Source organism: Anser brachyrhynchus (genome assembly GCF_964034855.1).
Source record: "Anser brachyrhynchus genome assembly, chromosome: 1".
Taxonomy (NCBI): Eukaryota; Metazoa; Chordata; class Aves; order Anseriformes; family Anatidae; genus Anser; species Anser brachyrhynchus.
Genome location: NC_137694.1, coordinates 157,012,366 through 157,029,197, shown reverse-complemented (window position 1 = coordinate 157,029,197; position 16,832 = coordinate 157,012,366). Strand labels below are relative to the sequence as shown.

At 39.8% G+C, this 16,832-nt stretch overlaps 1 protein-coding gene across 2 annotated transcripts in view; it reads right to left on the bottom strand.

Moving 5' to 3' along the window:
- DZIP1 (DAZ interacting zinc finger protein 1) overlaps positions 1–16,832 on the bottom strand; it is a 34,331-nt gene extending 17,499 nt beyond the window's left edge. The window contains exons 1-10 of one of the 2 annotated variants that reach the window (XM_080606068.1): positions 16,304–16,832; positions 15,728–16,219; positions 10,656–10,740; positions 9,195–9,319; positions 6,056–6,217; positions 5,081–5,218; positions 3,742–3,804; positions 2,349–2,489; positions 1,466–1,514; positions 627–683 (exon numbers count right to left, since the gene is read on the bottom strand). In XM_080606068.1, the coding sequence (XP_080462194.1) occupies positions 627–683; positions 1,466–1,514; positions 2,349–2,489; positions 3,742–3,804; positions 5,081–5,218; positions 6,056–6,217; positions 9,195–9,319; positions 10,656–10,740; positions 15,728–16,219; positions 16,304–16,306 (1,315 nt within the window). In that variant the 5' untranslated portion in view covers positions 16,307–16,832. The remainder of the gene's footprint in view (positions 1–626; positions 684–1,465; positions 1,515–2,348; positions 2,490–3,741; positions 3,805–5,080; positions 5,219–6,055; positions 6,218–9,194; positions 9,320–10,655; positions 10,741–15,727; positions 16,220–16,303) is intronic. The other variant, XM_080606067.1, reaches the window with a different exon arrangement.

Below are 16,832 nucleotides of genomic sequence, written 5' to 3'. Positions count from 1 at the left end.
GTAACAACACTGTCCAATAATTTGCATAATGACAAAAAAATTAAAACTATTTTGACAAAGCCGAAACAATGTAAATAAATGATTCTCTTTTCTCCCCACTATCAAATAATATCACAATGTACATATGCTCTGACATATACTGACTCTGGAAGAACTGTCTAGATGGGATGAATGTCTATTTTGATTATTTCTGCCATATTTTTCCTCCTTGACATAATAAGTCACAAGGAAAATACAGTCTTTCAAGACAAATGGAGACAAATGTCTCCACATATTTTCCTTATACAAATTCCACTGTATGTATATACCAAGAAAATAAGCATCTTTTCTAAAAGAAAGCAGTTTTGTTTCCTCTTCATAATTACTTTCAGTGACTTTAAAATGCTCTGATACTATAGATGTGCTAGGAAATATTCTACAATTATTATTTCTTTTTTCATTTTTTCTTCTCAGTGTCCCTTTACTATTACTTCATACGAATTCTCAATGTGGATATGCAGCAAAGTGATTCAAATTACTTTCCTCTAGTTTAACTAGTCTTACAGCTATGATTTGACAAATAACAAATTTGAGGAGACAGAGTTAGATTTGCAAGAATTGAATCTGGACCTATTGCAAAAACTTACCATGCATCACTGGTAGACTTGACTTAGATTCTTCAAGACGCTCAACAGTAGTGTTTGCTAAAACAGCATAAATTAAAAAAATAATGTGAATGTATTAGAGTAAACAGTAACAGATACTTACAGATTCATAAATGTAACAATATGTAATCATACTTATGAATTACAGAATTTTTTGCTTTAATGGGGTAAAATTACACAAATGGTTTACAAGTAAAAAACGGTCCTTCCCAACAAAAATGGACAAACTCTAGATATGCTTCATATTTTTAATACTTCTACAAGCAGGATAAAAAACTAGTAACCAAATCACTGAACTGGAATAGGAAACTTCACTAGCCATCTCATCTTTTTGGTCATGTATGTACGTTGTCTTTGTATCGCAGGCAAGAAGCCTTGGCCCAAAGCCAAGTCAAGTCTATCCTGATCAAGGCTTTTAGCTCCACTTCTTCCACACCTCCTATCAATTAACATGAACCCTATTTATATAATGTATAGAGTGCCTTGGTGTGAATTATTGCATCAGTTCTACATTCCTCAGATCAGTTTGGGACTATATTTCAGATGCTATATTTCACACCTCTTCACTACTCAAGCCATCAGCTTTGTATATTACATGTTCTTAACAGCTGCAAAACATGAACTTTGAAAAATAACAGAGGCATGGAAACAGTATTACAGGTAGGTACCCTGCGACAGAAATAAATTGCAAGTAGTGATTTGATTTCGACATTTAATTAGAAAAGCTGATGTCTGCAGATTTTAATGAATTGTAACATTTGTTTCAGCCAAGCTGCTCAAATCAAAAACAAAATCTGCTTTTGCTTACAGTTTGTACTTACCATCATATGGCTTGATGCTTGCAACAGATTTTGTGGACAACTCTTTTATCTAAAAGAGAAAAAAATAGATATTTAAATAGTTAAAAATGTAAACAATCAATATCGAGAAACGTATAGTCGGCATGAAATACCCAGTTTCAGTATTATTTCATGACAGAAATTGTTGTTTATGATCTTGGGAGAAAGATACTATTTTTGTGGAATTCTATTCTACTTAATACTTATCACATTCATGCCTAATTAATGTTCAAGACTTATTTCTATTTTCTTATGTGTTCACGTTGCACTCTTGCTTTGTGCACAATACAAGCTTTAGCGTGAAAGGAGAGCAGTTTACGGGCCACCTCTGCTCTTACAGTTTCAATAGTTTCTGCATCAGCTATCCGCATTCCGTTTTGCAAGTTTAGCTCCACTCCAGAGAAACACTTCAGTACACAATTGATTTTAAATGTACGAACAGCTCTCCTGTCTACTCTAGTTTTGTCTATTTGTCTACAAGTCATGTATTTTCAGATTTCAAACACTAGAACTCATTACGATCATCTTGTAGCAGATAAAATCCTGTTCACAATCAGATTTTTTTTTGTATCCGTGGAGGTCTTAGGTGACTGCAACTTAGTAATCTTTTAACTTTGCATAGAACTTATTAAAAACATTTGGTTTGTTAAACCTTTCATCCTAAATCATATTTTAATTCCTGGTTTTCATTCCTGTCTCTCTTTTCCAGATCAATTCTTACTTCTTAATGTTATTTCCAAAATGTAGCTAAAATACTCCATCAATACTCTTACCAACTAGTAATATTAACTATGCAACCAGAGATATATAGGAAAATTTCTCTGTTTCCCATACTCTCTGAAAAGGACTGCTTCACAAAACAGACCTGCTTCTTCTGAGTAATTATCAGATCATTCTGCTCCTGAAGCCTCTGCCCCAATTCTTCTATCCTCCTCTTGTAAAAGGTGTTATTTTTATTCAGGTCTTCTCTCACTGATGATTTAAGCTTCTCAATCTGTGACAGTAGCTAGAAAGCAAGCAAAAGGAAAAATACATTGACACTAATATTATATAGAATACTTCAGTGCTCTAAAATTTAAACAAACAAGTAGCATATTTAAATATTTTTAATACTTTTTTTCAGCAAAAATGTAATGTCCCCTGTGATTTCATTGCAACTTGCATGTATTACAGAACAGCTGTACAAATAAAAAGTGGTGTAGACAAGGAATGCTACCTAAATCTCAATACAAAGAAAGGGGCATGCAAACACATTGTTGAGATTGTCTAAAAACACAATTGCAGAAAAAACATTTGACTATATAAAATGTTTTGGTTATAGTGTCAAATAACGATATTTTAAGGAGACGATGTGAATTTGCATGATAAACCTAACGTATTAGCTTTGATTGTAGAAGAAAGGAAACAACATTTTAGGTGTGCCATCTCAAAAGTAATACTTACATTACTCCTCCCTTATTCTATTCTTGCATGTATGTGGGGTATCATTAACTACATCCTTGTGGGGGAATGTTCCATGGTTCCTCCCCACTGCTTTCTTGCCAAAGGAGGAGAAGTTTTGGTCAGACCACTATGATCTGCTCAGTTCTTACATGGTCGCGCAGATGAAAGGAGAATGAAAGGAAAGGAGGCAAGAGAAACAAAGCAGGAAAGAGATTAAAAAGAAACGCAGGCATACAAAAAAAAAAAAAGAAAAAAATGAGGAATAAAGCTTTGTATAGTAAAATATGTAAGCCAATGCAAAACAAAATGCCATGGTGTTCTTTCTTCGAAAAGCCGAACAGATTCTGAGTTTGAAAGCTACAACAGAAAAAGCAGCAAGGAAGTGAAAGAAAAGCGAAAAAACAGACTGAGACGTGCTGTAGGTCTATGGCAGTTGAATGTGCAAGGCAGATGAAAGCTACATGTTGGCAAATTGTATCTTAACTAACTAGCATATCCCCACAAAACACAGAAAACACTGCATAATACAGTGCTCACAGAGTTAGTTGTGAGCCCTTCAAAAGAGAGATACAGTTTCAGGTGTCTGTCAAATTCTTGAAAGATAAACTCCTTTTCAACTTTGGACTTAAGAGAAACTTCAAGATCATAACATAACTGAAACACAGAGAGAAATGTATCTAAGGGGAAACACTTTTACAAACTCTTGAGATCTAGGCTTTCTAATCCCCCAAAGTTGTATTACAGCATATCAAGAACTACTGCAAGGGTAAGAAAAATATCTCCTTATAATATAGGTGGTTTGCTGTGCCACTTACCAGGGATTTTTCTGTCTCATGGTCCTGACGAAGGGCTTGTATTCTAGACGTCCATTTACTTTCCTGTATAAAGGAAAACAATATTAATTCTTGGTAATAACACATTGACATCTACTTCAATATATGCAGGTTTATTTTTATAAATAAAGCACAAGTACTAAAAAAGATTATTTATGACACGAAACTTGAGTAGCCCCATATTTAAGATATAGATCATTCATTAACTTTTTTTTTCTTTTTTTTTTTTACACCTGAGTGTGGCTTTCTTACCAATTGTTCTGGAAACTATGTTTTGGCTCCTAGATTTGTATACAGTGACTGTGATTGAGAAATATACAAGTATTTTAATACACCTGTTTACTAATAGTAAGAGTAATAGTAACGAGCAGGGCTTTTTCCCAAATACTGTCATTTCAAACACTCATTAACAATGTATTTTGCATAATAATGATAAAAAACAGCCTTAATAAATGAGTTTTTAAGTAATTTTTCTTTGATGAAATAAAAAAGTAAAACTAACTAAACTTTCTACACCTTTGAACAGAAGTGACCAAACTTCTGGATGAAACCAGCAGTATACAAAGACCTTTACCTCCCTAGAACCATGAAATATATAATGCATGTTACAAAGTGTCAAAAAAGACAGTAAAAAGGTTTGTGGGTATTCCCAAAGGCCTCATAACTCTCTTATTTATTTATTTATTTTTTAAAATGAATGACCTGGACATGCAGCTGAGCCTCAGAGCAATGCAGCCATCTCAGCCTGAGTGGCCCTTCTTAGCTCAGTCTTTCCTACAGACGGGACTTGGGGTTGCCCAACTAGCCCAGCATTTGTGCTGATCAGATGATATAGTCCTGAGTACAGGACACAAAGGCTGCACATGACAGGTTCAAGAGTTTTGTACGGCTCAAAAGCCACCCGTTGGCAAATCTGGTCAGAAAATTTCTTAATGTATGCATTTCTTCCATCTTGGAAAATGGAAAATTCAAATTTCTCCATTTCCTGTAAGCGGCCTCACAGATCAGCAGACAGAAATGGTTTATTAGAGCCTTCTGGAACCAAACTTGAACCAAACCATATTTGGTAGCGCCAGATATTCCCTTATTCTTTATTATCAAATATATCAATAAATAACTATACATTACAAAGGATAAGGGAAATAATTCCTTGATTTCCATTACAGAGATTTTTTTTTGAATCCACTACTGTTTACTACAGCTATTTCAGAAATTGATAAGGATGAGAACTTTACTTATGAATTTAAAATCCTACTCAGAGATGTTCAAAGGTAAAAAGAACATAAGCAGTCAAAAGCAATATACTATGATACAGTGTTACCTGTTTTTCAAGAAGTTTGACAACTTTGTAATAATCCTGAGGACTCTGAGTCTTCTCTTCTACAAATTCTTGGCTGTCTTTCAGCGTCCCTAAATTGGACTTCTGTTGCATAGTGGATGTTTGTATTGCTAACAGTTGCTAAAAGGAGGGGAAAAAATTTAAGGCCCAAACGTATATAAAGTTTTTGTTTTACAAACCTATCACTTAATATAAAATTTACTTTAAATACAACTACACAAAGATCATATCAAGTTCTTCTAACACTTCTCATGAGTTCAGCATTTATCAAATGTCATGTAAGTATTAATATATATACATCTTACATAAACATACATTGCAAATATACTCGGAAACTAACACCTACAAAATACCAGTGCTCTGGTAATGCAATGCGTATTTGTTTTCTGACCTACCTTTTATAATTCTCTTTCTAGCCAGAGCTCTGGGAAGTATTTCTTTTGACTGTATTGAAAACATATACAGTTCTAGGGTCAGGACTATAACGCAGAGATTAGTCCCCTCCGTGTCACTCACGAGAATATTAGTACAAAGCATGCCCAACAGACGGCAATAACAGCTGCATAACTAATCTGTAAAAAGGCACTCAAAGGTTGAGGAGTAGGAAAAAAATGATCTGCTTACTGAAGGCATGACTTGTTCATCCAAAATAATGCTGTGGAAAAAGAACTGAAGTTATGTAGATAAAACCAGTAGACGAGGATACAGTTACAGCTATCTATTACTTCTAAAGTTTTGTAAGAAAACCTTTGAGGTGACTACATCATATTTCAAATATCCCAGGTTCACCCACCTGGATGTGTTCCTGTGTGATGTGATTTAGCTGTTCCTGCTCCAGCAGGGGGCTTGGACTAGATTATCTTTCAAGGTCCCTTCCAATCCCTAACATTCTGTGAAGTTCACCATCTACTGTAAAGGATTCATGCCTTAAAACATTAGAAAACTTAAACCACTTACATTTTCTAGTGTTGAATTTCTTGAAGATAACTCTTTAAGCTCTTTCATAAACATCTCTTTCACTTTTTCTATTTCATCAGCTAATTTTGCTTTTTCTTCTTCTTTCCATTTATGAAATGACTGTAGAATTTCTTCTTCTTTTGATTTTTGCTGTTCACATTCCTGAAATTATTTTAAAAACGATACCTGTTATTTTTCCCACGCACATAACACTAATTCAAGCACCCAAACTATGGGTAGAAGCAGTCACTTTCAATGGGCAATAATGTGACATCAAAAAACATGAAAAAAAACACAAGTTTCTGAAGAATTCTGGGGTGATGATATATTTTGCTAGCAGAACACATAAGCTTCAAGAAGTTTTGAAATACCTTATTTGGTCATATCAAAGATCCACCTAGTTCACCATCAAGTTTCTTAAAGAGGCCCTAAGCGTATAAGGTAGGAAAGGAAAACAGCAGAGCAAGCAAACATGCATATTCTCCTTAATGGTTTCCAAGCTGCCAACTGCTTTCAGCCCAGAGGGCTTCCTCAGCCTGACACAGCTTTACAAACTCGGTAACCGTCAACAGATTTCTCATATATGCTTGCAGTTGCTAAAAGCTGACACAGCCACAAGGGAAGACTGCAACGTCTTTTGCTAATGGTCTACTACTTGTTGCATCAAGAACCAAGCATTTCTGTTTCGAATCTGTCTCCTGACAATTTCATTTGATGGATGCTAGGCCCTGAACTGGAAGAGAGGGAATGATTGATACCTATTCACTCTACATAACTCATGACTTTGCAGGCATCCATCTCTCCCCCTCTCTTCCCACCAAGCTCTCATCTTTTTTGGACTGACAACTCTTAGAATAAGTCATTCTAAATACAGAGGCTGTTCCATACTTCAATCATCCTTGTCACCCTTCTCTGTAACTTTTAGAACTCTGTCATACCTTTTTGAGATGAAGGGCTCAGGCCTCCAGACAGGATTTAAGCTGCGGCTACACCAGAATTGCACATTGATTTTCCATAACAATTTGCAATATTTGATTCAGTTTTGTTGTTGCCACTCATCACTGGGCTGAATTTCCCTGGAACTATCTATCACAGTCTTAAGAGCTTGCACTTCAGTAACAATGCTCTAGCTCAGGACTCACCGTTTCGTAGATGAAGTTAGATATTTTTTTTCCCATATGCATTTACTGCACTTCATCTGTTAAATTTCATTTACCATCTCATTAACTAGTCAATCATTTTTGTACAATCCTTAATTACTGCAAAACCCTGCAGTTTGCTGCCCAAAATATACACACTTTTTGGCAAACCTGATCACCGTACACTTAAGAAAAACAGGATCTTCTTTATCCTTTCAGCTCAGGTCTTCTCCATTATCCACGGGACACAATGGTACCTGAACTGTCAAGTCACAGCAGACAATCTGCAACCAGTCACACTTCACATTTTTATCCTCCTCAATGCCACAGAAAAATACAGAAGTTTCAAAAGCCTTGTGTAACACTGCAGTTTGTAGCTCCAGGACATTTCAGGGGGTCTCCTTGTAGTTAAGAGACTCAGCTAATACAAGTGACTTCAAAACAGGCCCCCAAGGTACTAAAAAACCTGCACTGCTATAAACACTCTAAGTCCCACATCATATGAGTGATACTTCAGGTGCAGGAAAAGTATGTTTATAGAGGTACCTCTGAAAAGCCAGGTACAGAATGAATGAGTAGAATACCTAGAAGATGTCCACATTGGGCCAACACTCGCTATTCTGACACTGCTTGCACTCCCAGGTGAGACTCTATCCGCATTCTTCATTTGGTCATTAAAGTACTTTTGAAAATGGAAAAAAAAAGGCTAGAAAAACACAACAAAACAAAAAAGGAAGCTACACAGTTCCAAGAGAAGGACGGAAGAAAGGAGAGCCTGAAGCTGTGTTCAGGAAACACTGAATACTTTACAGAAGATTGGCTTCTCCTCTGAAATCAAGGAAGAAAATAATTAATGATAGCAATGTTTTGTTTATTCCCTTTAAATCCAAAATGTTCTGCTTCCTTTCAAACTGCACGATTGGTTTTATGTTTGAAGGTCCTCAAACTCTGCAAGGAAAGTCATTTTGAAGTTTGGAATATTGGGTGATCTATTAAGAGAAGGTTCCCACGAGTTACATTAACAACCACAAAACGCTGCTTTTGATTGTGATATAAGGCAAACTGTAATACCAGGATTAGTGTTTAACTTGATCATTAGAAGTATCCTGTCTTCTATGCCAAGAATTCCCTCCTCAAAGTGAATCACAAAGCCCTTCCCCCCCTTTAAAAAAATAATCAATCCCCATTTTGATAGGGAATTATCCTATTTTATTCACTTGAGCTGAAATGAAAACTCTGAAATGATTTGAAATTATCAAGCTGAAAAGAACAAGAACATGTAACTTAGAGATTCTTTGTTTCTTTCCACAAGCCAGGAAGTACAACCCCATGATTCAGTATCGTTCTAAATAAAGCCTTGAACGTAATTACAAACAGATAATTATTGCTTTAAAATCATTCTAAGTTTTTTTTTTAAATTAATTTTATTTTTTAATTCACACAACCGGAGCTAAGACTATGTTTGCTTTGACTCTCTGGTCTTTAAATCCCACAAAGATAGGCAGAACTATATAGTTTGCCTTGTTTCTTCTCAATCTCTCTTCCTTAAATTGTTTTACCCCATGTTACTAAACCTCTTCACAGCAAAGAATAAATCTCACTTAGCTTACTAAATCGTATGTAAAAAGCAGTCATATCTAAGAAACGTTTAATCATCACAAAATATCATGTTAAAAATAGTTTATATTTCACCACAGTGAGACCAATTCTATCTGCTTCAATAACAGGCCACACTTACCTTATGAACTGGCAAGTGCTAACAGAAGCGGTGTCTTAAGCATTCATTTAAAATACGACTAAAACAAAATGTAAGGGGTAAGGGAATGTTCAAAAGTCGCAGGGGTATGTGGTGGGGTTGCTATGCTCCAATGCCCAAGCAGCATTGCTGCCGGGCAGACAAACTGTAGATACGTTTTTGTTCTGTTCTAGTTACTAAACGAGCAAGCAGGGTCCAAAGTACTACTTCTTTTGAGAGGTTCACATTAAATAGTACACATTACCTTAGAAAACCTGACCATATTAGCTTGCTGTTCAGCCTCTAACTGGGACTTGGTGAGCTGCAACTGCTCCTTCAGTTTATCAATCTCATCCTGCAGTTTGTCTGTCTTAGCTTTCCTCTTTTGTTCTGTTCGGGGAAAAAAAAATAATAAAAAAATATTTAAAAACATTGGTTGTAATTTCCGGAAATGTGATGCTTACTGTAAATGCTTTTCTACAGCGTTTCAGTAATATCTTCACGAAGTGTGATTCTTAGACCACTTCCCTTCCCGCTACTATGATTCTCCAAAGATATTTTTAAATACGTATGTTCTCTGGACTGCTAACATTGTCCTCAAAGACTGAAAAATACCATTTTTACTGACATGTGAAGTAGTTTATGGGATGTTTACAAGAGAAATTATTATATAATCTAATTGCAAAGTATACCACAGGAAACTAAGCAACACAGGCTCAAAAAAGGATGTATGAAGGACTAAGCGAACCTCCATCGATTAGTTCTGTTAGATATGATTTATTCTGCATAAATAATTAGGTAGCCTCATTACAAAAGTTTCCTTTCACTATCTCTTTTATCGAGCATAAAGTGCGCAAGAGCTTCTTTCTTTTTCCAACATACTAACACTTCCTAGGATGCTTAAGTAGACTCCTCTCACTGTTCCATTGTTTTATTTGCCTCACAAACGGCAGTTCATAGCTTGCTAGATTCTTCCCTCTTTTTCTCCTCCCAGATGCTCCTCTTCTTTCTCTTTTCCAATCACTGCCCTTTGTCAATACCTGTCAATCCTTGGCAATAAATCAGAAGCACGCAGCCTAACAGGAAGGAGAGAATGAAGGAAGGGATGAATGAAGCAAACTTTGAGAGAAATGTTTTTGAAACCTTTTTTTCAATGAAGAGAGACAAAAGAATATATACTAAGTGGTACACCAACCAAAATTAACATAGATACACGAACCTCAGTCAGTCTTGACAGTTTCTTTGTGTTACTATGTTTTACAGTCAGTTTAGTCCAGGAGCATCTGATCCTATTCAAACCGATGTCAGGTAAGTTGGATTATTTCTATTCTAGTAATTCACATATACACACAAAATTTATTTTCCTTACTGAACCTTGTTCACATTTACCCACACCTTTATAAACACACATACCTAAAGAAAAAAAACTACGCTCTGAACTCTGCTACTGACTGAAGTATTCAACAGGAATTCTAGTTTGAAAAGGTAGCGTAAACATGGAATACGTTTTGTTAATTATTCTCCAGAGACTGAGACATATTTCACTGAATACATTTTGTCAGTCAGTGTTGCTTGTATTCACACAAATTGGCATCTGCCATATAGAAACGGAATGTGCCAAATCATTCTTCTCAGTGTGAAAAAATCCTGGACCATAAATCCTCAATATATTTACACATTTCTAAATGATGTCTCTTAATTTCCTTGATTATACCGAAGTACATACCAATCTGAGATTCTTCCGGATGACGCCTCTGCATGTGACTTTGTAAAAAGGAATAGTTCATAAAAGCCTTTTCACAGAGTTGGCACTGTAAAAACAGATAACATTTTAGTTATTATTAGTAACACCTATTTGGTAAGGATAGCAGCTAAGGCTTTTAACAGATTGTGTTATTTTGTCCAGACATCAAAAGTAGGCACCTTTAATAAATTCCATTTAACAAGAATAATGGCTAAAATTCTCACAGTTCCACACTTCTGTGAAGTTATTCATACATTTATGCTAGTTATTCCTAAAACGGCTTGTGTTGGAAGGAACCTTAACAACCACCCAGTCCCAGCCCCCTGCCATGGGCAGGGACACCTCCCACCTCCCAGGCTGCCCAAAGCCCCATCCAGCCTGGCCTCGAGCACCTCCAGGGATGGGGCATCCACAGCTTCTCTGGGCAGCCTGTGCCAGGGCCTCACCACCCTCACAGTGAAGAATTTCCTCCTAACATCTAATCAAAATCTCTTCTCTTTTAATATAAAACCATTCCCCCTTGTCCTATCATTACCTGCCTGAGCAAAGAGTTGCTCTCCATCTTGTTTAGAAGCCCCCTTTAATTACTGAAAAGCTGCAACGAGGCTTCCCAAGAGTCTTCTCTTCTTTAGGCTGAACAGCTCCAGCTCTCTGTTTTTTTTTTTTGTTTTTTTGTTTTTTGTTTTTTGTTTTTTGTTTTTTTTTTGTAGGAGAGCTGCTCCAGCCCTCTGATCATGTTTGTGGCTCTCCTCTGAACCCGCTCTAACAGCCCCACATCCTTCTTGTGCTTGGGGCCCCAGATCTGGATGCAGCACTCCAATTGGGGCCTCGCAAGGGCAGAGCAGAAAGGGACAATCACCTCCCTCGACCTGCTGGCCACTCTCAATGAGCTCTCCATCCAGCCTGTGCTCATGTCTGGGATTGCCCTTACCTGGGTAAGGGCCCTCACCTTGCACTCAGACTTGTTGAACCTAACGAGGTTCAACATGGGCCCACTTCTCAAGGTTGTCCAGGTCCCTTTGGATGGCATGCCTTCTTTTCCCTTTATTCAAATGCCCCTAAATGCCTCCAAAATGCCTTCTTCCTTTTTATACTGAAAATCTCAATGCAGGAAGACTGCTCTTAGTCTTGTCCTCTTGTCTCATCATTACTTTCCCAGACAGGCAAAAAGGAATTGAGTTTAAAAAAATAAATAAATAACCATGTGGAAGACACACGCAAAGAAGTCAAACACTTATAAATGTTATTAAGACCCCAAACCTAACAAGGTATAATAAAAGCCAAGGAACTCTCAGCAAAATGCTTCATCAGCTTCATATCCAACTGTACTGAGTTACTTGATTGCAAAATTCATCTGAAAAAACTCTATATACAAGTTCATTATACCTTGTCCTGCGTTCTAATGGTACACATGACAGTTTCTGCTTTGCAACCCCATTTTAAGTCAAATTTAGATCCCAACTGTTTTAAAAGATTTTTGTTCATTGCCAATGTGTATCCCACTAATGTTCAGAATACTAAAAACAGATGGAGAGTGCAAGAACAGGAGCCACACCTATAGATTTTGCAATGTACTGGTAATACTATGAATCAAAACCCCTAACTGCTTTAGGTAGGGTTGCTCGCTCCCTCTCAGACTTCTATTTTTCCCCAAAATAAATATATATTTTAACAACCCACAAATACTCAGCTGAGCCCTTTTTCCTCCTCACTGTGATATGAATGTAAAAAACAGTTAAAAACTGACTTAGATTGAAGATCTTGTCATCGTAACCAAATTCCCAGATTTCATCTAATATTTAAAATGCTGCCACTGATAGATACATAGGCTATTATATCTATATCTATGTCCTCCAGCAAACACTAGAATCATGAATTATGAAGACAAATTTTGTCAGACAAATGCAAGCACAAAACCCAAGCAAACAAGTGCTGCCATAAAACCAAAGCAAAGACATAGCACGGCAGCAAAACATCGCTGCCAACCAAGAGGGAGCTTACAGTGTAACAGATTGCACAACACTTAGGGAACTAAATTGGCTGTGAAATAACATTATCCATTCAAGCACAAACTTCACATCAGTTTGACTTGCTGGTGGTGAAAGAAAGCTCTTACTGCAGGAAACAGGACTAACACAGGGGATATATCCAGGGTTTGAATTATGTGACCTTATTCTTGCAACTACTTAAACTACTTAGAGTGTTAGACACCATGTACACTCTATGGGGACATTGTGCATCAGCTCATCATATTTCTGTACAAAGCATCAAAAAGTAAAAAAAAAAAACCAAAAATAAACACAAAGGTGTTGACAAGAGAGTCATAAATTTATGACATTTAGGTAACAATCATTTTATGGTAGTATTTCACGTATTGGTATATGGTATATTTCATGTATATATGGTAAGTATTTCAACTTACATCATTGGTGGACCAGAGCCATTACAGTTGAATTCCAAAACATGGTTACATTAGATGCACAGTGTGCCACCACTTAAGGACAAACTAACAAATAAATAAATATGTGAATAAACATGTTAATGGGATTGTTTACAAAACAGACAAGACTTTGAGGAGATGAAACTCGAACTACCCTCTGAAGAACACCAGCAAACACCCTTTTATTTAGCACTGCAGGTATGCCAAGGCCATGGCACAAATAAATACCATAAGCTTATAGTTTACTGAACAGTCTACTGCCCTGCATTTACAGACCCTAGAAAGAATTCATTTTAATTCTGGCATTCAGATTCGGAATCCTGAAACCACTGTAGGAAGTGCAGGATGCAGAAACCACTGTAGGAAGTGCAGGATTTGTTCAACATCACTAACTGAAATCTCTTTTCCCACATGAACATAAATAACCTCCAGAGATAAGAATTTACTAACAGAGAGGAAAAAAAGGAAAACAAAATTAAAAACGCAAAACAGCTTTCCACCTCTACATTACTGTAAGTGCCACTGAACAGACAACTGATGAGCCAAGCTCACTACCACGTTCTTGAGCTTCCACTGTGACAGTTCTATCCCGCAAGCATTTCAGGAAAACTTGGTCATATTTGGTTGGCAATCACAGATAAGAATAACTTAAATTTACAGGTAAAATGATGTGTGTGATCAGCTTTCTTTTGCAACATGGGTCAGATAATTCACCCTCTAAGCTGTATAAAGGCTTTTAAAAGTGATATATCAGCAGCTTGTCCTTAAGACTAACAATCAAATGCATGCATTGTGACAAGGTTCTTATGAAGTCTATAATATATGTTTACTCCTGTCACATAAGGTATATATTTCCTTGCAGAAACACTTGAGCCAACTTAGCTGCTGAAAATGTAAAGTTGCAAAAAAAAGAGCTCACTTTAAAAAAGTTCTAATTCTCACAGTTAATGTGCTGTACTACATTTGGAAGTAGCTAAGTTTAGAACAAAAGAATAAGTTACAGGACTTATTTAACATACAGCCTTTTTGCAGGAAAAGTAGGAACTGTTTTCTTATGGAGCAAAGACGTGGTTGTGGGATGTGTCATTGCTCAAAAAGTCAAAAATAAAACTTTGCTAGTTTGATGACATTGATACTATGGAATCACAGAAAGGTTTGGGTTGAAAGAGACCTTAAAGACCACCCGGTTCCAACCCCCCACCACGGGCAGGGACACCTCCCACCACACCAGGCTGCCCAAAGCCCCATCCAGCCTGGCCTTGAGCACCTCCAGGGATGGGGTAGCCACAGCTTCTCTGGGCAGCCTGTGACAGTGCCTCACTACCCCAAGAACTAAAACAAAAGAAAGAAAATACCCACAACTTTAAGCTGGTAGACACGAAGAGCTACCCTGAAGTCTTAGGTCAAGCCCGGGTCCAGTATACTCACCAGACTTCAGACTACATTTGAAGCTAGAATCTGCAATCCTGATACCTGCTGAAGCTGACAGATTTTCAAATCAAGCTACTACAACCAGAGCTCAAAAGCCCCTCCCAAAACAACTGTGTCATGATACAGAGAGTAAAAATGGCAACGTACTAAGGCTCTTGCGAAAGACCCTACAGGAACCGATTGCTGTGGAGTTAGGGATGAGCTAACCCACTGGTGTTTTTTACCATCATGCCTGAGTCACTTCTGAGTCACACATACAGGCAGAAACTTTGTGCCTGGAGAACGTTACTGCAGGAAAGTGACAACTGGCGAACAAGCTACTCCTTAGCACCAATGCTGATGTATGCCCTGTGTGTTTTCTGACTGGAGGTGTTCAAGGCCAGGCTGGCTGGGGGCTCCGGGCAACATGATTTAGTGGGAGGTGTCCCTGCCCCTGGCAGGGGGTTGGAACTGGGTGATCTTTAAGGTCCCTTCCAACCCAAACCTGTCTATAATTCTCTAGTATCAATGTCATCAAACTAGCAAAGTTTTATTTGTGACTTTTTGAGCAAAGACACTTCCCACAACCACTTCTGTGCCCCATAAGAAAACAGTTCCTCCCTTCCCTGCAAAAAGGCTATATTTTAAAGAATAAGTTACAGGACTTATTTTGTTCTAGGCCTAGGGATGTCTACACAGCTACTTCCAAGTGTAGTATAGCAGCATTTACTGTGAGAATTAGAACTTTTTTAAGTGAGCTTTTTTTTTTTTTGCAACTTTCCACTTTCATGACTGCGAGGAAGATGTAGGTGCTCAGTATCAGACACACCCATTTCTCCCCACCAAAGGTCCATATTTTTGGTGCATGAGTCTGCTATCTGCCCACGTTTTTTGTAGGAGAAATGGGCCTGTGCAGCCCTGCTTGCCTCCTGACATGGAGTCAGGATACAGCCAGAGCGCATATAGAGACAGATTGTGGTGGGTACCCCAGAGCAACTCTGTCCCGTGACCATCAGGTGAATGTACGGAGGCAATGAAAGCCAGCAACACATGCTTTCATCACAGGTTTTGTGGGTGGTTGGGTGCACGTGTATCTGACACTTGACGTGTCAAAAGTGAGCCCACGACCGGGGGACACGGCACGTGGCTGCTCCGCTGGGCTGGGAGCCGGCAAGACGCAGGTGGCCGTGCCCACTCCTCTCACCTGGTGGTAGCTGGCTCGGGCCTCCAGCATCATCTGCTGGGTGCTGATCATCTTCTTCCTCCGCCGGCACTCCTCCTTGAGCCCCTTGACCTCCTGCGCTCGGCGGGCCACCTCCTCGCCCAGCCGGTCCCTCTGGGCCCCGGCCTCCCGCAGCGCCTCCTCCAGCCCGCCGAGCTGGGCGCTGAGGTACTCCTGCGAGTGCAGCAGGTACTCGGTGCACAGCTGGGACAGGCGCAGCAGCCTGAGCAGCAGCGGGTCGGCGGGCGCCTGGCAGTGCGGGCAGCGCTCCCGCTCGGCGCTGCAGAAGGTGACGTGCTCCAGGTGCTCCTGCAGGGCCGCCACGTCGCCCTCCCGGCACACCCGGCCCACGTCCACGGCGCTCAGGCGACGCCAGTCCGGGCCCTCAAGGCGGCCGCGGAACTGGAAGGCGGCGAACGGCGGCGGCCCGGCTCCCCCCGCCGCCGGCGGGTAGTAGCCGCGCTCCGTGAAGGGCTGCGGGGCGGAGAGAGACACGCTGAGATGGCGGCGGGACGGCCGCCCCCCCGCACGCCGCCCCCCTCCCGCCCCGCTGCTCACCATGGCCGGGCTCCGGCCCTCGGGCTCCGGCCCTCGGGCTCCGGCGTCCTCCGCGTTGCTACGGCAGCCGCGGCCCGGGCCTGCGCGGAGCGGGAGAGGGGGAAAAAAAGGGGAGGGAAGGGAAGAAAATGGAGCGAGGCGCGGCCCCGCCCGCCGCCATGGCCCCCCGCCTTCCCCCAGCGCCGCCCCCGGCCCGTCCCGCGGCCTCGCTGCCCTCAGGGCCGGCCGATGGTTGCCAGGCGGCTGCGCTGGGCGGCACCTCAGCACCCCAAAAGTGTCAGCTGGTGTCCCCCATGGTCTGGGTGCGTGACCCGATCCGCCGCATCGTGTGCTTCCTGCCTCGGTGCGACCGTTGCCTCGCTCCTGCTTAGTTGCTTCAAGCACTGTCCCCAAGCAGGAATAGCCTTCTCCTCTGTCATACGAAATTATCCCATTTCCTTGCTCATCTTTACTGCTCTTCTCCAAAAACCCGCTCTTCCCGTTACCATTTCTTAATACTTCAGTCTTTTCAGTCCTTTCTACACACACT